The 23,226-nt window shown below is 42.4% G+C and overlaps 1 protein-coding gene across 1 annotated transcript in view; it reads left to right on the top strand.

The window, feature by feature from the left end:
- The window catches only part of LOC130120414 (immunoglobulin kappa light chain-like), a 39,165-nt gene extending 16,900 nt beyond the window's left edge, over positions 1-22,265 (top strand). Inside the window, exons 4-6 of the mRNA XM_056288951.1 lie at positions 16,939-17,117; positions 20,473-20,524; positions 21,668-22,265. Coding sequence (XP_056144926.1) covers positions 16,939-17,117; positions 20,473-20,524; positions 21,668-21,987 — 551 coding nt within the window. The 3' untranslated portion in view covers positions 21,988-22,265. The remainder of the gene's footprint in view (positions 1-16,938; positions 17,118-20,472; positions 20,525-21,667) is intronic.
- The last annotated feature ends 961 nt before the right edge of the window (positions 22,266-23,226 follow it).

Here is a 23,226-nt window from a genome sequence, read left to right on the forward strand (position 1 = left end):
TGGAAATCTCTGTGAAAGGACAGATGTGTTACTCATTACATCACATAAACACATAGAATTCCTTTTTTCAGGTGTTGTTTTAACTGAAACTCAACAGTGTAAAACACAAACAGGGACTTGGTAGAAACAATGTGCAGGTGGGGAAACACAAACTGGTGAGATCAGAGAAAGTTCTTTCAGGAGAGGAAAAGTTGAGATGAGGAAAACAAGGAAGACAGTGAATCATCTCTGCCGGTCTTACCTTGAATAAAGGCAGCACATGTCAGGATGAAAATGCTGCTCCAACACATGGTTTTTACCTTTGCTGTCACAATGAACAAGTGTTGGTGGCTTTGCTTTGGACTTGCAGAGTTATAAAGGTTTCATGAGCACTGAAGCATGTCCTTCAAATAAGAAGTGTCCTCTCTATGCAAATGAGCTTCCTGGTGAGACTGCTGTTAGTAGCAGATGTGTATATCATGTCCTGTGAGGACACACCGTCTTGTGTGTGCTACAGCCACTTATTACAGTAGTCACCACCACCTTCTGTGACTAATGCCAAGTTAGATGAAGAAGAAATGATCTTGGATTATTGACATGAGAAAGAGTCTAAAAACATTCCTAAAACCATAAGGAGTTGTCTCTTTAATCCACGTGTTGTCATGTTGTGGTGTTGTTGACTTTGAGCTCGTACCGTTCACACACATTTATAGAAATACTATTCATGATCCAACTCAAACTGCTCTCGTGGGGACTTCTTTTGTGGACAAATATGAGCTGCCCTATCTACGGTGCCATGAACAAGGATTTGCCCCTTCCTGGTTTCCTCTATTTTGGCATATTTGTCAAACTTATTTGATTCAGATCTTCATACAAAATGTAATAGGACGAAGAGAACCCGAGTAAACACACAATCCAGTTGTTAAATGCTCATTTTATCTATTTAAGGAGAACGGTTATCCAACACCAACTGACCCTGTGGGAACAAGTAATTGCCCCCTTAGTTGCTCCATCAACCAACGAAGCAAATGTCATAGATCACTGGGTTCAGGTGGAGCAGACACACCCAGGCTTGATGCCTGCAGCCCTGTTGAGGCTAAACACCACTTATATAAAACCTGACCATCAATGTGACGTAGCTACAAGGTGTCACCAGGCAGCACACTATGCTGCTATCAGAAGAACCTCCAGAAGAGGAGAGAAACAAAGTGGTGAGGTATCTCAGTCTGGAAAGGGCTACAAAGCCATCTGCAAGTCTCTGGGACTCCAGAGAACCACAGTGGAGCCATTCTCTCCACATGGAGAGACATTGAACAGTGGTGAATGTGGCACTGTATGTGTGTGTGCTGACCTATCAAGCTCTGCTTCTAGCTGGCAGTAGACTGCATAGGCTACAATATCCTGCTGCCCACAGCGCCCTCTGGTGGCCATTTTCCATATGGTCTGCCTATATAAGCTACTCCAACCACCATTTTCCTTTGTCATGTAAGTTTAAAGGCCTGTTATGAATATCACTTGTTTTGCTTTATGTGTGTGTGTGTGTGTGTGTGTGTGTGTGTGTGTGTGTGTGTGTGTGTGTGTGTTGTGACTATGTCTGATTCATTGTACTGCTGTAACATGGGTGTTTATGGGCTGCAGCGTTGTCGGGTGCTGTGCTGAACTGTGTCTCCATCTTTTGCCATGTGTGGAGTTCTTGATAGACACATATAAATTGTGCGTCCTGCCTTGCTGTAGTTGTGTCCTGCAGTGGGCCGCCTGCAGAATGCCACTTTTCAAGCCCCCTGAGGGTTTTTAGGCAACTCTCCTTCACATTGTCTTCCCAGTTACACATTGTGTCTTTTTAATATGTGTAAAATAAAGAAACACAGCCCACTGACGTAGAGGACAAGGTCAGGTCCTTCCCCTCCAGGGCCGTCTCCGGGCCCGATGGGGCCACAAGACTTCTCTGAGTCACTGCACACCTTACATTGCTGGGCCAAAGAAACACACCATCACACCTGAGGAGAATAAAATGACCCTTTTACCCAAAACCAAGCCCAGCTGTTTGGACAGGCTTATACAGTAGTCCATCACAGCCCTGTAGCCTTTAACATGTCATTAGAAACAGCCCAGCTGATGGGATTATGGCTGTGATTCTTCTTCATTGGTATTATTTTTTGCAGTAGTAATGGATGGAGATACAGCAGATTTAGGCTCCACACCTGTTCTCACTTCATTGCTTTGTCATTGACAAAATGGTCAATTCTGAAGGGTTCAGTGTGTAAAAGTCTTGCAGATACTGAATGATGAAGTTCAGACAACACGTCACTTAATACATTTGGAAATCCTCCAAATCATTTGGGTACTGTCCTTAAAGAGACCTTTCTGTCCAGTCCTGTTGTGATATGCATTGTTCCACATGTTGTCAAGCCGTCATGGCACGCTGTAGCAAAACACTGCACAGTACTATATATATATATATATATATATATATATATATATATATATATATATATATAGAGAGAGAGAGAGAGAGAGAGAGAGAGAGAGAGAGAGAGAGAGAGAGAGAGAGAGAGAGAGAGAGAGAGAGAGAGAGAGAGAGAGAGAGAGAGAGAGAGGATGCAGCTTGAAAAATGAAGCACAATTTAAAAAATCTCTTTCCACTCCTCACCTGTAGGTGGTGGTGTTGTACAATGACTTGGCCACGGCGGGTGACCGCTGCACGTGCCTGAACGTGCGCATGCGCATCGTCTGTGACGAGACAGAGATTGTGTATAAAGTCACACTGAGGTTAGCTTAACCTTAAGTCATAACGGTTCAAGTCAGATAATGTACAAGTTAAGGAAAATGGCAGTGATGGGCAACATATGAGAGGTTTTGTTCTTGCTGCTTTATGGCCAACCTGCTCTCACAAAACAATCTCCATCTTGGCAGGAAAGGCACTTTGTATGTCCATGGAGTCTCACAGCCATGAACACAACACGCGTGTGGTTTGAACGCTACAAGTCCTACTCGAGCCATTAAGGAAATGTCACATCATTAGTCATCATGTGTGACTCATGTTTTGTGTTTCTTGTCTCTTCTCCCGCGTATTTGAATGGTGTGACGTCAGACCCCCCGTGTGCACGTGTAGTCTGTCCATCTGTCAGGTCTACATGGTGGTGGTGGTGGTCACGTGGCTCAAGTCCTGGGCTGTTCCGGTGGCATCTGGACACTGCTTGGAATCCTCATCAACATATTCTTCATGTATCTTATAATTCCATTATAATTGTGTTATCCTCTTCCAGTGTTGTGTTGTGTACATTGTGTAAACACAACATCATTGCTCGTTGTCAGTCCTGGGAGAGAGATCCTCCTCTGTTGCTCTCCCTGAGGTTTCTTCCTGCTTTTTCTCCCCGTTAAAGGGATTTATTTATTTGTTTGTTTGTTTGTTAGCTTGTTTGTTTGTTTGTTTTAGGGAGGTATTCCTTATCCTATGCCAGGGTGTAAGGACAGCATGTTGTGTTGCTGTAAAGCCCAGTGGGGCAGATTCGTGATCATGGCCTATACAAATAAACTTGACTTGACTAAGTCCGTGTTTTGGGGCCATCTCTTGTACCATTGCATCTTGCCTTCATAGGATTGTCCCATCAAGCTGCCATTGTTCTTTGTGTTGTGCAAGATAATCACGACACACAAAAGACAAAGGCGGCAGAAGGTTGACTCGTGTGTCAAGTGGGGTCATGTAAGTGGAGTCATAATGTCCCACTGCGACAACTCCGCCCTTATTACCGCCCTGTTCTGCTGGGTGACGGTAGACAGGTGCAGCACACACCAACCCCAGGGAGACACGAAGAAGTTGTCAGTGACGTCACACAGATGAACAGTCCAATTAAACCAGAACACGTTTTACAGCCACTAAAACGTCTGACGTCATCACTGAATAACAGGACATGTTTATGACTTTAGTATGGCATGACACCACACTAGAACGACCGAGGCGGTCATTATGACCGTTTTGGATTTTCCGAGTTCAATAACTTTACCCACAACTTTACCCATAACTTAACCCACAGCAGTGCAACATACAGACAAAAACACACTGCAAGAACACACACATTCAACTAACACATATGTCCAAACCGAAAAATACACAATAAACAAGTTTTTTGTCACTGCCTTCTCACCTTTAAGAACGACCAAGACGGTCATTATGACCGTTTCGGATTTTCAGAGTTTAATAACCATGCAGGTGGCTGGTGTGACAGAGGAAGACGCAGAAGACAGGAAAACATGGGAACGGATGATCCGCTATGGCGACCCCTACCGGGAGCAGCCGAAAGTAGTAGTAGTAGAATAACTTTGTAAAAAAAAAAAAGAAAGAAAAAGATACAGACCTGCCGCTCCCTGAATGCTCCTAAAATTACATATATTTGCATTAGAAAGAGTTTTAGATCAATTGCACAGAAAAAGGTTACAAGACCTGTAATAAATGAAAGATGGTTATCATTTTGAAGGTCCTGTCACGTGTTTAACTTGACCTACTCACGGGTGTACGTGCAGTGCGTGTGACGTCTACAGGAAGTTAGACGCGCATGTTATGAAGGTTGTATGTCGGATGAATGCTAGTAAAAGCTACACAGTTAAGAACCTACGAAGTCGGCTCGTTCTTGAATTATTCTTATGTCAGTAAGACAAGGCGTCTACGGACATTACATGGTGTCAGAATAGTCTGTGTATCGGAACACGAGCGGTCATGCCGAAGTTTAATCCGCCGAGTGAATTCCAGTTTGACTGCCCCGTTGAATGGCCGGAGTGGAAACAGCGGTTTTGGCGCTTCAGGCTCGCGACAAAGCTGGATAAAGACGACGGGGAGATTCAAGTGAGTTCGCTGATTTATGCAATGGGAGGCGAGGCTGAAAAGATATTCAGCTCGTTTGACTTCGCGGCGGAGGGTGATAAAGTGGACTATGATATCGTACTGAAAAAGTTCGACGACTACTTTATTGCCCGCCGTAACGTCATACATGAGAGGGCGAGTAGCCAGCAGCCAGGAGAAACAGCGGAGATGTACATCCGGGCATTGTATGAGCTGTCTGAACACTGTGAGTTTGGGGACAAGAGGGATGAACATATCAGAGATCGTCTGGTAGTGGGCATACAAGACAAAGTGCTCTCCCGTCAGTTCCAGCTCACAGCGGACCTTACTCTGGTGAAAGCCATTGAACAAGTGCGCCAGGCGGAGGCAATAACAAGGCAGCTCAGCCTCCAAGCTAACCAACCAGAGGCCCAACTGGCTAACGTCAATGTTGTACGGCGGCGGGACGGACGCCAAAAGAAAAAGGGCGGACAGCGTCATGGTGGCGGCAGTCCTGCAACCAACAAAGTAGATGAATGCGGGAGGTGCGGCAAGACGCAGCAGACCGATGAGCGGAAGTGTCCTGCAATGAACAGGAAGTGCAACAAGTGTCATAAAAAAGGGACATTGGGAGCGTGTATGTCACTCTAAAGCGGTGAGAGAAGTCACTGAAGAGGTTAAACAGCTGTACTTTCTGGGAGAAGTTGGCAAAGAGAGCAGTCAGGAAGATTGGACTGTTAGTTTAACAATAAGTGATGTACCAATAACCTTTAAAATCGACACGGAGGCTGACGCTACTGTTATCAACCAAGGGACATTTAAAAAGCTGAAGCCAAACATAAAACTGGGACCTCCTGACACATGCTTCATAAGCCCAGGTGGAAACATCAGCTGCATAGGACAGTTTCAGGCCACAACCAAATACAAGGAGAAACAATACTCCTTTCCAGTGTATGTGATCAAGGGGAGAGGCAGCTGTCTGCTGAGTCGTCCAGAGGCAGTGGAGATGGGTCTAGTGAAGCGGATGGATGAAGTCAGTGGAGTTTTCGGCTCAAGTGGACTGCTGAAAACAGACCCAGTGAAAATAGCTCTGGTGGAGGATGCCCAGCCATACGCGGTGCATACAGCCAGACGGATACCGCTGCCACTTGTACCACTGGTTAAGAAAGAACTGCAGCGCATGGAAAATGAGGGCATTATTGAAAAAGTGACTCAGCCCACAGAATGGTGCGCCGCTATGGTGCCGGTGCTGAAACCGAACAAGAAAGAGGTTCGCTGCTGCGCTGACCTCAGGAGGCTGAATCGAGCGGTGAAACGTGAGAAATACGTGCTGCCCACTATGGAGGAAATAATGCCAAGGCTTGCAGGGTCAAAGTTCTTCACAACGTTGGATGCAGCAAGTGGGTTTTACCAGATCCCCTTGCATGAAGACAGCAGGGGGCTCACCACTTTCATCACCCCATTTGGGAGGTATGCTTTCTGCCGCCTTCCATTTGGTCTAACGAGTGCTCCAGAGATTTTCCAGAGAAAGATGGCGGAAACTCTGACCGGGCTAGAGGGCACAGAGGTGTACATGGATGACATCCTTATACATGGAGAGACTGAGGAAATCCATGACCGGTGCCTAGCAGAGGCGCTGGGGGTCATTGAAACAGCAGGTCTCAAACTGAACCAAGCGAAATGCAAGTTCAAACAGAAACAAGTCCGCTTCCTTGGTCACGTCATCGACGAGGCAGGCATCAGACCTGACCCGGACAAAGTGGCCGGAATAGAGAACTTTGCTCAGCCCCAGAACGTGACGGAACTCAAGAGGTTCCTCGGGATGGTGAACTATTTGGCAAAATACGTCCCAGAGCTGTCCACGGTAGGTCAGCCGCTTTATGGACTGCTTAAAGCAACGACAGAGTGGCTGTGGGGACCTGCACAGAACACAGCATTCCAAGACCTTAAAGCAGCACTCGCCACCGCCCCGGTACTCACCTTTTATGACGTCACTAAGGCTACGGTGGTGTCAGCAGATGCCAGCAGCTACGGGCTGGGGGGCGTTCTGCTCCAGCAGCACGGGGAACACTGGAAGCCCGTGGCCTACTGCTCCCGACGGCTGAGTGACGCAGAGACAAGGTACGCACAGATCGAGAAAGAGTGCTTAGCCAGCGTCTGGGCATGTGAAAGGTTCGAGAAGTACTTGTTTGGGCTTGACAATTTCAGACTTGTCACCGATCATAAACCACTAGTGCCTCTCATGAACAGCAAAGACTCGGATAATGTGCCCATTAGGTGCCAGAGACTGTTAATGAGGCTGATGCGTTTCAATGCAGTGGCTGAATACGCACCAGGCAAAACAATAGCTGTGGTTGACGCACTCTCCAGAGGCCCAGAGCAGCGCTACGGAGATGGTGCTTCTCATGATGATGTTGCAGCGCACATTGATGCCATCGTGTGCCAGGTGCCTGCCACACCTCAAAGGATGCAGGAGATAAAACAGAGCACGGATGGGGATCTGCAGCTCCAGACAGTGTTGGGCTTCATCAGACACGGCTGGCCTGAGTATGTCGATAAAGTGCCGGAGACAGTCAGAGACTTTTATCAGGTGAGGGGGGAGTTATCTGAGGTAGATGGTTTAGTCATCAGAGGCAGTCGTATCGTCATTCCCACAGAGATGAGGGAGGTGATCTTAGAGAGAATACACGACGGGCACCAGGGGATAGTTAAGTGCAGAGAGAGAGCTAGCCAGTCAGTGTGGTGGCCCAAAATGACAGAGCACATTACAACAAAGATACAGCAATGTCAATTCTGCAGAGAACACAAGAACACACAGAGAAAAGAGCCTTTAATGTCAAGTGAGCTCCCATCCAGACCATGGCAGAAAGTTGGCATAGACCTGTGTGAGTACAAAAAGCAAAACTACTTGATAGTGTCTGACTGTTATTCCAGGTTTTTGGAGATCCTAAATCTACCAACAACTACTAGCAGTCAGGTTGTAGCTAGGCTGAAGGCTACATTTGCACGTTTTGGTATCCCTGAAATTGTAGTTAGCGATAATGGGCCACAGCTAGTTTCAGAAGAGATGAGGAGGTTCGGTGAGGATTATGATTTCATCCATGTGACTTCAAGCCCACACTACCCTCAGAGTAATGGACAGGCAGAGAGGGCTGTTCAGATAGCCGAAAGCATATTAAGACAGGAAGACCCTCTCCTCGCCCTGTTGACATACAGAGCTACACCCTCTTCTTCCACTGGAGCCAGTCCAGCGGAATTGCTCATGGGTAGGAGAATCAGAACCACCTTACCCACATTGCAGCATAACCTGAAACCGGCCTGGCCTAAAGAGGAACTGATCAAAACCGCTGACGCCGCAGCCAAATCGAGGCAGGCTTTCTACTACAACCGCAGGAACGGCGTGCGGACACTGCGCCCACTGAACTCGGGTGACGCAGTACTCACCAAACCTGATGGACAGAAAACATGGACAATGCCAGCAGTTGTTCACAGTCAGAGCTCCACTCCCAGATCCTACATAGTGGAGACAGCTCAAGGTGAACATTACAGAAGGAACAGGCGCCACCTGTTGGCCACACCCAAAACACTCACCTTTGACAGCAGGGATCCTGACCATGTCACTCCAGGGGAGAATGGAAACACGGATGAGTCCCGAGCAGCAGAAATGCCAACTTCCACACCATATGTTACTCGCTCTGGCAGGGTGAGCAAGCCAGCAATCCGGCTGGATTTGTGAGGCGTATGGACTTGTGTACTGTGGGGGATTTTTTATTTTTTTTGTGAAAAGGGGGGTGATATACAGGTTAGAAAATCATCTTAGAGGGGGAGATGTAATGAATGAAAGATGTTATTATTTTGAAGGTCCTGTCACGTGTTTAACTTGACCTACTCACGGGTGTACGTGCAGTGCATGTGACGTATACAGGAAGTTAGACGCGGATGTTATGAAGGTTGTATGTTGAACGGACGCTAGTAAAAGCTACACAGTTAAGAACCTACGAAGTCGGCTCATACTTGAATTATTCTTATGTCAGTAAGACAAGGCGTCTACGGACATTACAATGTCAGTCGGTACTTATGTTGTTTTCTTTTGATTATTTTATTGAGAGATATGTAAACTAATGTCTTTGCATTTGTGATGTGCCTGTTATAATGCAGGCCAGGGTTTTTCCTTGGATTGGGAAGATCGCGCTTGGTGTTTCATCCCCCAAGATGGCGAGCCACCTATAGGGGCCCTGCTGGATCCACGTGGTCTGTCTGCGGCTTCAGACAGCTCATTCTCAGGACAGCAGCCTACAGATTCGAGCACCTGGATTGTGGTAGGACTGACATTTCCAGTTTGTTACTGCAAAACGCAGTTGGACTCAGTGGACCAACAACGGACTTTCCAAAAAGGACGGATTATAGCCTACATTGATTATTGATTTTGATTTTTGATCTGATATTGTATTGTTAATTGCTGTATCGGCTGAGTTTATTACTCATTCATACTGTTCATGGGGTAATGCAATTGTGTGTTACTTTTGGCATTCTGATTTACTGGTTAAGTAACTTAGGTTAATGGAAATTAGAATCGAAACTTAAAGGCCTAAGGGAACAAAATAGAACATAAAACAAATTAACATAATTTGTCAACTCAAACAAGAGATAACTTCAAATTAGAATTAAAAGGATCCTAAATTAGAACTAAAATATCTATCTAAAATATCTGAAAGTCAAAATAGTGGTTTAATAAGGGTTAAATCATAAAACAAGAGGTTTCAAGGAATTTATCCATTCTCACTGTGTTATTGTGTAATTGTGTATGTTTCTCTGTCTATGTTTACAATTCTTTATATACGTAAAAACAAGCCGGTAGTTTAAACTTTATCCCTGGTCTGTGGTCTGCAATCATTTGATGCTAGTTATAAACTGCTCCTAGGAACCTAGAACTGGTCCTAGTCAACTGTCAACATCTACAGTGCTACACATGCAGATGAGAGACATGTAGGTGTGATGGGTGTCACTGAGTGACAAGAGTTGAGTCTGTCCTTATAAACCACCGAGTGGGACTGATGCACAGAGTCTCCTCCATGCAGACCTGCCTTTGTTTAGCTGCTACTGATAAAGAACTGTTGTCTTCACACTGACGCTGAAAATAAGCTTTTGCTGTACCGTGGCCAAGTAAATGTTTAACTGGACTTTCCCTTTCTCATGGCAACTTCTGTTTTATGATCCGCTCTGCTCATAATGTTTGGGCACAACCTCAATTTATTATTATTATTATCATTATCATCATCATTATTATTATTCATTCATTCATTCATTCATTCATCATAAGCCGCTTCTCCGGAGTCAGGTCGCGGTGGCAGCAAGCTAAGTAGGGCACTCCAGACGTCTTCATCCCCAGCAACGTCCTCCAGCTCCTCCTGGGGTTTCCAAGGCGTTCCCAGGCCAGATTGGACATGTAGTCCCTCCAGCGAGTTCTGGGTCTACCCCGGGATGTCCTCCCAGTTGGCCGTACCCAGTAAACCTCCAAAGGAAGGCGCCCAAGAGGCATCCTAATCAGATGCCTGAACCACCTCCACTGGCTCATTTCGAAGCAAAGGAGCAGCGGCTCTACTCTGAGCTCCCTCCGGATGTCCGAGATCCTCACCCTATCTCTAAGGCTGAGCCCAGACACCCTACGGAGGAAACTCATTTCAGCTCATGACCATAGGTGAGGGTTGGAACGAAGATTGACTGGTAAATTGAGAGCTTTGCCTTCCGGCTCAGCTCCTTCTTCACCAAAACGGTTCGGTACGACTTCCGCATTACAGCTGATGCTGCACCAATCCACCTGTCAATCTCCCGCTCCATCCTACCCTCACTCGTGAACAAGACCCCGAGATACTTGAACTCCTTCACTTGAGGCAACAACTCATCCCCAACCCGGAGGGAGCAATCCACCATTTTCCGGTAGAGGACCATGGCCTCAGACTTGGAAGTGCTGACTCTCATCCTGGCCATTTCACACTCAGCTGCAAACCGCCCCAGTGCTCGCTGGAGGTCACGTTCTGATGAAGCCAACAAAACCACATCATCTGCTGAGAGCAGAGACGCAATTCTGAGGTTTCTAAAACGGACACACTCCTCACCTTGGCTGCGCCTTGAGATCCTGTCCATGAATATCACAAACAGAATCGGAGACAAGGGACAACCTTGGCGGAGTCCGACACCTACTGAAAACCTGTTTGACTTTGTGCCGAGAATGCAGACACAGCTCTCACTTTGGTTAAACAAGGACCGGATGGCTTGTAGCAACTGTCCCGGTACCCCATACCCCCATTATTATTATTATTATTATTATTATTATTATTGTTATTATTGTTATTATTATTATTGTTATTGTTATTGTTAATTATTTCCAGTATTTTCTGTTTCCTCCAAAAAACATTTCACTTGGGATTGAGACTCTTTCTCACTACACATACAACACCAGAAATGTTAAAATTGGACACAACATTGACAAATGATAAAAACCAAAAGAAAAATTCGGTAATTCTAAAATATGACTGCTTTTATTAAACTTTAAATAAATGTCAGGATGATATTTTGAAAAGATATTTGGGCAGCAAATTCTCAGTGTTGTTTAATAAAACTTCTGTTTTTAAAACTGAAAAAAATATATTGTAAGTTATAACTTTTCAAGGAATTATTTTAATTTTGAATTTGATTATACATTTTATTATGACCAATTAATGAACATATAACTTGATAGAAAAAAAATCCACGCGACATGTCAATAGGAGACTATTTTGTACACAAAACCAACGAAAATATTTTAAGTGGCAAATTCTTACTTACATACTTGTTTTGGCAGTTTTATGTTAATTTATTTAAAGAAGGTAATAATCACACCATTAATGATCATTTGATTTAATTATTGCACCATGTAGGAGAACACATCATTAAACATATTGGTGCATCAGATTATATTTGGTTAAAATCATAATTCTTTTACATTGCTCTCAAACAGCAAGGCAACGTGACTGAAAACTCTGAAATCAGCAGTTTTCTAAACATATTGTGTGAAGCACCGACTTTTATCAATGGATGACCACAATTATTTTGTCCATTTTCTGAGGAGGCTAAACTCTGGTTTCAGAGGTTGGGGGATTCAGTAATTGTTCAAAGTAAATCTCACACTTTCATGTCATGTAGGATTTACTTTCCATTTTATTGAAATGGTACTTTTTGTGTGATCATAGGATGTATACAGATGTGAGAACAACAAAAGAGAAACACTGACAAAACTGACAAATTTGAAAAGAATGTTTAATATTTGTTATATGTATGAAAGCAGTAATGCAATAACAATAATAGAATAGAAAAATAGACAATGCAACTAATACCATATATTAGAAGAAGACCAAGAACAACATATTACTACAATTATATTTTTGTTGTTATTATTATTATTATAATTATTACTATTATTATTGTTATTATCATTATTGTTATTAATGGTGATGTTGTTGTTATAGAGCTTACCGTATGTCCCAGCTGGCAGATCAGTCACTGTGAAACAGAGGGAGGTTTTTGTACGGCTCTCTATCACCGTGTGAACACATCCTGACTATTGATATAGTGGGAACTCTGACAGTAGTAAACTGCTGTATCCTCAGCCTGGACTCCACTGATGGTCAGGGTGAAGGCAGTCCCAGACCCACTGCCACTAAACCTCGATGGAGTTCCTGACTGAAGAGTGTTTGCGTAATAAATGAGGAGTTTAGGAGTTTCTCCAGGTTTCTGTTGGTACCAGGAGATACGTGGATTGCTGTTATAAGTACTAGGTGGTTGACTCAGTTTGCATGCCAGACTGACTGATCCTCCTACATTGGCAGCTTTCATTGAAGGAGTCTGAGTCACAGTGACCTGACTGCTTGATCCTGAAAACAGAAACACACAAACAGACTGAAAGTGAAGGCCTTCATTGTCTCACATGTACATCTGGAAATCTCTGTGAAAGGACAGATGTGTTACTCATTACATCACATAAACACATAGAATTCCTTTTTTCAGGTGTTGTTTTAACTGAAACTCAACAGTGTAAAACACAAACAGGGACTTGGTAGAAACAATGTGCAGGTGGGGAAACACAAACTGGTGAGATCAGAGAAAGTTCTTTCAGGAGAGGAAAAGTTGAGATGAGGAAAACAAGGAAGACAGTGAATCATCTCTGCCGGTCTTACCTTGAATAAAGGCAGCACATGTCAGGATGAAAATGCTGCTCCAACACATGGTTTTTACCTTTGCTGTCACAATGAACAAGTGTTGGTGGCTTTGCTTTGGACTTGCAGAGTTATAAAGGTTTCATGAGCACTGAAGCATGTCCTTCAAATAAGAAGTGTCCTCTCTATGCAAATGAGCTTCCTGGTGAGACTGCTGTTAGTAGCAGATGTGTATATCATGTCCTGTGAGGACACACCGTCTTGTGTGTGCTCCAGCCACTTATTACAGTAGTCACCACCACCTTCTGTGACTAATGCCAAGTTAGATGAAGAAGAAATGATCTTGGATTATTGACATGAGAAAGAGTCTAAAAACGTTCCTAAAACCATAAGGAGTTGTCTCTTTAATACACGTGTTGTCATGTTGTGGTGTTGTTGACTTTGAGCTCGTACCGTTCACACACATTTATAGAAATACTATTCATGATCCAACTCAAACTGCTCTCGTGGGGACTTCTTTTGTGGACAAATATGAGCTGCCCTATCTACGGTGCCATGAACAAGGATTTGCCCCTTCCTGGTTTCCTCTATTTTGGCATATTTGTCAAACTTATTTGATTCAGATCTTCATACAAAATGTAATAGGACGAAGAGAACCCGAGTAAACACACAATCCAGTTGTTAAATGCTCATTTTATCTATTTAAGGAGAACGGTTATCCAACACCAACTGACCCTGTGGGAACAAGTAATTGCCCCCTTAGTTGCTCCATCAACCAACGAAGCAAATGTCATGGATCACTGGGTTCAGGTGGAGCAGACACACCCAGGCTTGATGCCTGCAGCCCTGTTGAGGCTAAACACCACTTCTATAAAACCTGACCATCAATGTGACGTAGCTACAAGGTGTCACCAGGCAGCACACTATGCTGCTATCAGAAGAACCTCCAGAACAGGAGAGAAACAAAGTGGTGAGGTATCTCAGTCTGGAAAGGGCTACAAAGCCATCTGCAAGTCTCTGGGACTCCAGAGAACCACAGTGGAGCCATTCTCTCCACATGGAGAGACATTGAACAGTGGTGAATGTGGCACTGTATGTGTGTGTGCTGACCTATCAAGCTCTGCTTCTAGCTGGCAGTAGACTGCATAGGCTACAATATCCTGCTGCCCACAGCGCCCTCTGGTGGCCATTTTCCATATGGTCTGCCTATATAAGCTGCTCCAACCACCATTTTCCTTTGTCATGTAAGTTTAAAGGCCTGTTATGAATATCACTTGTTTTGCTTTGTGTGTGTGTGTGTGTGTGTGTGTGTGTGTGTGTGTGTGTGTGTGTGTGTGTGTGTGTGTGTGTGTGTGTGTGTGTATGTGTGTGTGTGTGTGTGTGTGTGTGTGTGTTGTGACTATGTCTGATCCATTGTACTGCTGTAACATGGGTGTTTATGGGCTGCAGCGTTGTCGGGTGCTGTGCTGAACTGTGTCTCCATCTTTTGCCATGTGTGGAGTTCTTGATAGACACATATAAATTGTGCGTCCTGCCTTGCTGTAGTTGTGTCCTGCAGTGGGCCGCCTGCAGAATGCCACTTTTCAAGCCCCCTGAGGGTTTTTAGGCAACTCTCCTTCACATTGTCTTTCCAGTTACACATTGTGTCTTTTTAACATGTGTAAAATAAAGAAACACAGCCCACTAACGTAGAGGACAAGGTCAGGTCCTTCCCCTCCAGGGCCGTCTCCGGGCCCGATGGGGCCACAAGACTTCTCTGAGTCACTGCACACCTTACATTGCTGGGTCAAAGAAACACACCATCACACCTGAGGAGAATAAAATGACCCTTTTACCCAGAACCAAGCCCAGCTGTTTGGACAGGCTTATACAGTAGTCCATCACAGCCCTGTAGCCTTTAACATGTCATTAGAAACAGCCCAGCTGATGGGATTATGGCTGTGATTCTTCTTCATTGGTATTATTTTTTGCAGTAGTAATGGATGGAGATACAGCAGATTTAGGCTCCACACCTGTTCTCACTTCATTGCTTTGTCATTGACAAAATGGTCAATTCTGAAGGGTTCAGTGTGTAAAAGTCTTGCAGATACTGAATGATGAAGTTCAGACAACACGTCGCTTAATACATTTGGAAATCCTCCAAATCATTTGGGTACTGTCCTTAAAGAGACCTTTCTGTCCAGTCCTGTTGTGATATGCATTGTTCCACATGTTGTCAAGCCGTCATGGCACGCTGTAGCAAAACACTGCACAGTACTAAATATATATATATATATATATATATATATATATATATATATATATATATATATATATATACACTGCTCAAAAAAATAAAGGGAACACATAAGCAATGCAATGTAGCTCCAAGTTAATCACACTTTTGAGATATCAACCTGTCCAGTTAGGAAGCAACACTGATTTGTGAATCAATTTCACCTGTTGGTAAATTGTCTAATTTCCACCAGGTGGAAATTAGACAATTTGCAAGACAACCCCTATAAAAGGAATGGATTTGCAGGTGGTGACCACAGACCATTTGCCTGTCCTCATCTTTTTCTAGCCGATCTTTGGTTAGTTTTTCATGTTGCTAGTGCCCTCACCACTAGAGGTGGCATGAGGCGGTATCTGCAACCTACAGAAGTTGCTCAGGTAGTGCAGCTCATCCAAGATGGCACATCAATGCGTGCTGTGGCAAGAAGATTTGATGTGTCTCCCAGCACAGTGTCCAGAGCATGGAGGAGGTACCAGGAGACAGGCCAGTACACCAGGAGACGTGGAGGGGGCCGCAGGAGGACAACAACCTCGCAGCAGGACCGCTATCTGGTCCTTTGTGCAAGGAGGAACAGGAGGAGCACTGCCGGAGCCCTACAAAACGACCTTCAACAGGCCACTAATGTGCAGGTTTCTGCTCAAACAGTGAGAAACAGAATGCATGAGGATGGTATGAGGGCCCGACGTCCACAATTGGGGCCTGTGCTCACAGCCCAACACCGTGCAGCCCGATTGACCTTTGCCAGAGAACATCTTGGTTGGCAGATTCGCCATTGGCGCCCTGTGCTCTTCACAGATGAGAGCAGGTTCACACTGAACACATGTGACAGACGTGAGAGAGTCTGGAGACGCTGTGGAGAACGTTCTGCTGCCTGCAACATCCTCCAGCATGACCGGTTTGGCGGTGGGTCAGTGATGGTCTGGGGAGGCATATCCTTGGAGGGCCGCACAGACCTCTACGTGCTAGCCAGAGGTACCATGACTGCCATTAGGTACCGGGATGAGATCCTCAGACCCATTGTCAGACCATATGCTGGTGCAGTGGGCCCTGGGTTCCTGCTCATGCATGACAATGCTCGTCCTCATGTGGCCAGAGTGTGTCAGCAGTTCCTGTATGTCGAGGGCATTGATGCTATGGACCGGCCTGCACGTTCCCCAGACCTGAATCCAATCGAGCACCTCTGGGACATCATGTCTCGTACCATCCGCCAACGCGATGTCGCACCACAGACTGTCCAGGAGTTGACCGATGCCCTGATCCAGGTCTGGGAGGAGATCCCTCAGGAGACCATCCGTCGTCTCATCAGGAGCATGCCCAGACGTTGTAGGGAGTGCATACAGGCATGTGGAGGCCACACACACTACTGAGCCTCATTTTGAATCGTCTTGAAGAATTTCCACAGAAGTTGGATCAGCCTATGTTCTCATTTTCCACTTTGATTTTGAGTATGATTCTGAATCCAGACCTTAATGGGCTAATGATTTTGATTTCCATTGATCATTCTTAGGTTATTTTGCTCTAAACACATTCCTCTGTCTAATAAATAAAGATTTTCAGCTGAAATATTTCATTCATCGAGGTCTATATTGTGTTTTTAGGTGTTCCCTTTATTTTTTTGAGCAGTGTACAAGTAGGCTAACCCACCATATACCTTCAACGTACCCAACAATGTCAAGCCTGGTACTACCAACAACCAGGAACAGTCCCCAAAGCCTTGACTGGCACAGGGACCACTCTCCTGGCAGGAAGTCCCTCTCGGTTCAGCGCCGGCGGATCTGGGAGTGACTTCACCCTGACTGTCACAGCAGTCCAGGCTGAGGACGCAGGGATTTCCTACTGTCAGAGTGATATCTGTGTTCATGGCTGAGCAACCACACAGTGATAGAAGGCTGTACAAACATCTGCCATGTAGGCAGGACCACCTAAGGTATAAGACAACTAAGCTGCCTCTTAGACTGTGAAGTCCTACGATTAACAAAGTGCTGCTTGGACACCAGGAGGACAAATCAAATTCTGCTTAGGACCCCAACAAGACTTGAACAGGTCCTGTTCTCAGGTGACATGTCAGTAGCACCATATGAACCCGTTCCTTTTCTTCCATACGTGGTGTCAATTTATGGACCTTTTTTGATCTTCATCTTTGGTATTTCAGACATTTATGACAGATGCATCTTGAAAGGACACAGTTAAAACACAGGGAGCTCTACACAGCATTAACAGTTGATGTGTAGGGATTCACACAGGACATCTATTGCCTACAGGGGGCACACTACAGAGGACCATGCAGTCGGACAAAGGAAAAATGCAAAGTCTGAATGGCCAAGAAAACAGAAATCCCTGTGGGGACTGGATCAACATTTTGGCCACAGGATGTCCATGGAGGACAATATGGCAAGCTGTTCCAGCTTTTAATGTCCTTTATTATCATCACCAATTCATTTTTTTACTTGTTAAAATATCCAATTTTCATATCAGAAATTGAATTTTAAGTAGTTATAATTCACTTTTAAGTAGTTGAAACACCAGTTGTTGATATAAGAGGTTCAGTTGTTGATGTCAGACATTTCGTTTTTGATATCAACAATTATGTTCCAAATGTTGATATTGCAAAAAAAAATAATATTTCAACGACTGGTACTTAAACTACTTAATATCCCACTAATTTAAATTCCAGTTCTCGCTGAAATGAATGGGGGAAAGTTGTAATCCTCAGTAGTTAGGATTTAATTTGATGTCAAGATTTGAATTGTTGATATGCAAAATTACATTTTAACTAGTTAAAATATCATTTAAAATATAACTTTTGAAAGACAGGATACTTAATTTAGAATATAACTTTTGACAGACAGGATAGTTAAAAGATAATTTAGAATATAACTTTTGATAGACAGGATAGTTAAAATATCATCTAGAATATAACTTTTGATAGACAGGATAGTTAAAATATCATTTAGAATATAACTTTTGATAGACAGGATAGTTGATTTAGAATATAACTTTTGATAGACAGGATAGTTAAAATATAATATAGAATTTAACTTTTGATTGACAGGATAGTTAAAATATCATTAAGAATATAACTTTTGATAGACAGGATAGTTAAAATATCATTTAAAATATAACTTTTGAAAGACAGGATAGTTAAAATATCATTTAAAATATAACTTTTGATAGACAGGATAGTTAAAATATCATTTAGAATATGACTTTTGATAGACTGGATAGTTAAAATATCATTTAGAATATAACGTTTGATAGACATGATAGTTAAAATATCATTTAAAATATAACTTTTGATTGACAGGATAGTTAAAATATCATTTAGAATATAACTTTTGATAGACAGGATACTTAAAATAATTAAAATATAACTTTTGATAGACAGGATAGTTAAAATATAATTTAGAATATGACTTTTGATAGACAGGATAGTTAAAATATAATTTAGAATATGACTTTTGATAGACAGGATAGTTAAAATATCATTTAGAATATGACTTTTGATAGACAGGATAGTTAATTTAGAATATAACTTTTGATAGACAGGATAGTTAATTTAGAATATAACTTTTGATAGACAGGATGGTTAAAATATCATTTAGAATATAACTTTTGATAGACAGGATAGTTAAAATATAATTTAAAATATAACTTTTTATAGACAGGATAGTTAATTTAGAATATAACTTTTGATAGACAGGATAGTTAAAATATAATATAGAATATAACTTTTGATTGACAGGAAAGTTAAAATATAATTTAGAATATAACTTTTGATAGACAGGATAGTTAAAATATCATTTAAAATATAACTTTTGATAGACAGGATAGTTAAAATATCATTTAGAATATGACTTTTGATAGACAAGATACTTAAAATATAATTTAAAATATAACTTTTGATAGACAGGATAGTTAATTTAGAATATAACTTTTGATAGACAGGATAGTTAAAATATCATTTAAAATATAACTTTTGAAAGACAGGATAGTTAAAATATCATTTAAAATATAACTTTTGATAGACAGGATAGTTAAAATATCATTTAGAATATGACTTTTGATGGACAGGATAGTTAAAATATTATTTAGAATATAACTTTTGATAGACAGGATACTTAAAATATCATTTAAAATATAACTTTTGATAGACAGGATAGTTAAAATATAATTTAGAATATGACTTTTAATAGACAGGATAGTTAAAGTATCATTTAGAATATAACTTTTGATAGACAGGATAGTTAAAATATCATTTAGAATATAACTTTTGATAGACAGGATAGTTAAAATATAATTTAAAATATAACTTTTGATAGACAGGATAGTTAAAATATCATTTAGAATATGACTTTTGATAGACAGGATACTTAAAATATAATTTAAAATATAACTTTTGATAGACAGGATAGTTAATTTAGAATATAACTTTTGATAGACAGGATAGTTAAAATATCATTTAGAATATGAGTTTTGATAGACAGGATAGTTAAAATATCATTTAGAATATGAGTTTTGATAGACAGGATAGTTAAAATATCATTTAAAATATAACTTTTGATGGACAGGATAGTTAAAATATCATTTATAATATAGCTTTTGATAGACAGGATAGTTAAAATATCACTTAGAATATAAATTTTGATTAACAGGATAGTTAAAATATCATTTAGAATATAACTTTTGATAGACAGGATAGTTAATTTAGAATATAACTTTTGATAGACAGGATAGTTAAAATATAATATAGAATATAACTTTTGATTGACAGGATAGTTAAAATGTCATTTAGATTATAACTTTTGATAGACAGGATAGTTAAAATATCATTTAAAATATAACTTTTGAAAGACAGGATAGTTAAAATATCATTTAAAATATAACTTTTGATAGACAGGATAGTTAAAATATCATTTAGAATATAACTTTTGATAGACAGGATAGTTAAAATAGAATGTGGATATCATGAGTTTGGTATTTTACCTGGATACTTGTGATGTACAGTGGGATTATAAGTAGGCTGGTTGTCATCCAGTTTCTGATAAGGAAATGGCTAAGTGGTGGAGCTGGAGTAAAAACAGAGGGGTTAAAAGCTAAAACTTCCTGCCATATACACTAATAAGGCTGAGCTGCAGCACGTGAGCGTGTTGAGCAGCAGCCATCGAGGTGTGTCAAGTGGTAAGGAGGTTTTTGTACGGCGTCTTAACCAGGCTCTATCACTGTGGTACACTTTTGGTGGCGGCACTGAGGTCATCGTCTCATGTAAGTGATTTCTCTTGTACATTTGTGTGTCCGTAGTCATTTTCTACATTAGCTGCTTCTCACAACGTGTTGCTACGTTTGTCGAGTGTTGGTTTGGGAAAACAAAACTAGATTTTGATTTGTTTAATGATTCATTTGGAGTCAGTCGTGACATTTAACAGGACTCCAGGGTGGAAAGGCAATGGCTGAATATTGTAAAGTAGTCCATGTTATTCTAACAACATCAGTATGCCGTAGCATCGTCACATAACTTGACATTACAGCTTTAGTCGACCATTGGTTAAAGCCTGAACAATGCTGTCAGTTTGGAAATCTTACAAGACAAACTGAAATCACAAACTTCAATACTGAGCTTTTTATTCGACGTTTGGTCTCTAACCCGTGTATATTTTAGGTGTCTTGTATCAGTAAAAGCTGCAGAAATTGTTGCATGAGGATTGCACCGCAGCAGTGTAAATCAGCTGCAGGTACAACGGTGGTTAAATGAGCTTTACTCACACTGAACATGTTGAATAGAGGCTGCACACAGTGTACAGTCCCATGTAAAGCCGTGTTTAACTTACACATTTATAATCTGCTAAATCAGTGGCAGTCTGAGAAATGAGCTCATTCATATTCACTTTATGTGCCACACACATTCATATACGCACACCTGAAAACTGCTTTTAAAACTCATTTTATTGTAAACTTGCAGAATATTTAACTGGTGATTTACAGCCTATGGCATATTGTTTATTTCATCCTTTATTTACTGTTAAGGTTGTAAAAAGTCATGTAAATTGTGAGTATTAGTTTAGTTTGTTGCCTTTAGTTACACACAGACGGGGCACATTGATACACATTTGTGTAAATGTGGCAGTTTAGCAGCATCACTCATTTTCAACTGTGGTCCTGCAGGTACAGTAGAGACGGCAGATTAAAGGAAACACACATAGACTACTGTACAAATAGATTATGGAAAACACACTGCACACATAAAGACATGGAAACAAAGACTACAACATGACACACTGATGCTGCATGTGCTTATTCACACAGCGCAGTAGCATTAACATGGTCCTGGTGAGTAGTGGTGGTGCTGCAGTGCTCTCAGTAACACATAGTTCAGCAAGTCGGTGTATTCAGTTGTGTCTCTCTTTACAGCGGGGGTCTCAGTCAAACCCACCCTCTCCCTGCTCCCCCCCTCTTCTGAGGAGTTGTCCAAGGGCTCGGCCACGCTGTCCTGTCTGCTGAGCAGCTACTCCCCAAAAGGAGCGCTGGTGACTTGGCAGAAGGATGGGAGGGAGGTGACGGCGGGCGTCCTGACGGGACAAGAGGTGTGGAGCAGCACTGGGTACAGCCGCAGCAGCATCCTGACCCTCAGCAAAGCCAGCTGGGATGAAGGAGACCTCTACACCTGCTTGGTGGCCCATGATGGCCGCAGGCAGTCCACCGAGCTCAGGAGGACACAGTGCAGCGGCTAGAGAAACGCCCCCTACTGGCTGGAAGCAACCTTCCCTCAAATGCATGGGTTTATAAAAAGAGATGAATAAAAATGAGGCAGGGATGTGAACACAAAAGCCCCCTTGCAGCAGTTTCTAACATGTGCGTGCTTAGGTGTGTTGTAGTTAAGTGTGTAGGGGTGAGTTTGGGGAGAGGGGCACTTTGGTTAAGTTCATCTGTTGCTTCTACTGTTGGTTTCTGTTGCTGAATGTATTCCTGCTTGTCTGCTGCTCAGAAGTTAATAAAGTTTTTGTCAAATGATCCAGTTTTGTATTTGTTGGTTTGTCATGAATTTACAAACTGTGGCACCAGCTAAAGCTGAAATAAAAACCCTTTAAATAATTTACAAATCCTGGCCAGCCCACAGCAGGCAGGCCTGTAATGTGGGTTTATAATCTGCTGTAGTAACAAGATAGGGACTCTAACCTGCGCTGTAGAGAGTTCATCCCGGTAATGACAATAAAGTGAGATGAGCTTTTACACTTGTGTCATAGCTGACATGTTTATCCAGAGTGCCTCACTATGAGTACAGCCCTGACCAACTAGTCCCATCAGCATGTGCTCACCATATATACCCACAAGCCCTTGCTGGAGTTGGAAACAAGAGAAGTGCAGCTGCAAAAGTCCTGAAGGGAAGCTAATACTTCAGAGCAGCAGCAGCAGCAGCAGGACTAGGTTGGTCTGGAAAACACAATTAGAAATGGACTGGGACATTACAGAGCACATATTGTTGACCATGAGCTGAAACAGAAGGGTTAGAAACCTGGTGTAGAGTCCCTCTGAGACGTGGACATGTGTTGACAGGGCTTATTCTGGCCCCAGCAGGGAGCAGTGAAGCTTGACTATGCAAACCACAGGGTGGAGGCAGCACACCACCCATTTGAGGAAGTCCCACAAGTCCTTCCTGTAGTCTACAGCAGAGTTTGAATATGGAGCATGAAACAAACACCTTCTGAAGTGCATCTCTATTCTTGGACCGGGGGAACCAGTGAACCTCGACTATGGAAATTACAGCTTTCAGACACGTTTCACCAAAGAACTGAGAAGTTTATTTCCAACATGATATAAAATCCTGTTTGGGGAGAGAAACAAACAGTGGACAGGTGCTAATTGTTTGGTGTGTGTGAGGTTTAGAGCGGAGCATCTGTAAAAGTGTTGTCCTTCTGTCAGACAGACTTAAACTGTCCTTTAAAATGAGCTTGACCCGCTTAAATGTTGAG

The sequence above is a fragment of the Lampris incognitus genome, chromosome 11, assembly GCF_029633865.1.
Source record: "Lampris incognitus isolate fLamInc1 chromosome 11, fLamInc1.hap2, whole genome shotgun sequence".
Classification (NCBI taxonomy): Eukaryota; Metazoa; Chordata; class Actinopteri; order Lampriformes; family Lampridae; genus Lampris; species Lampris incognitus.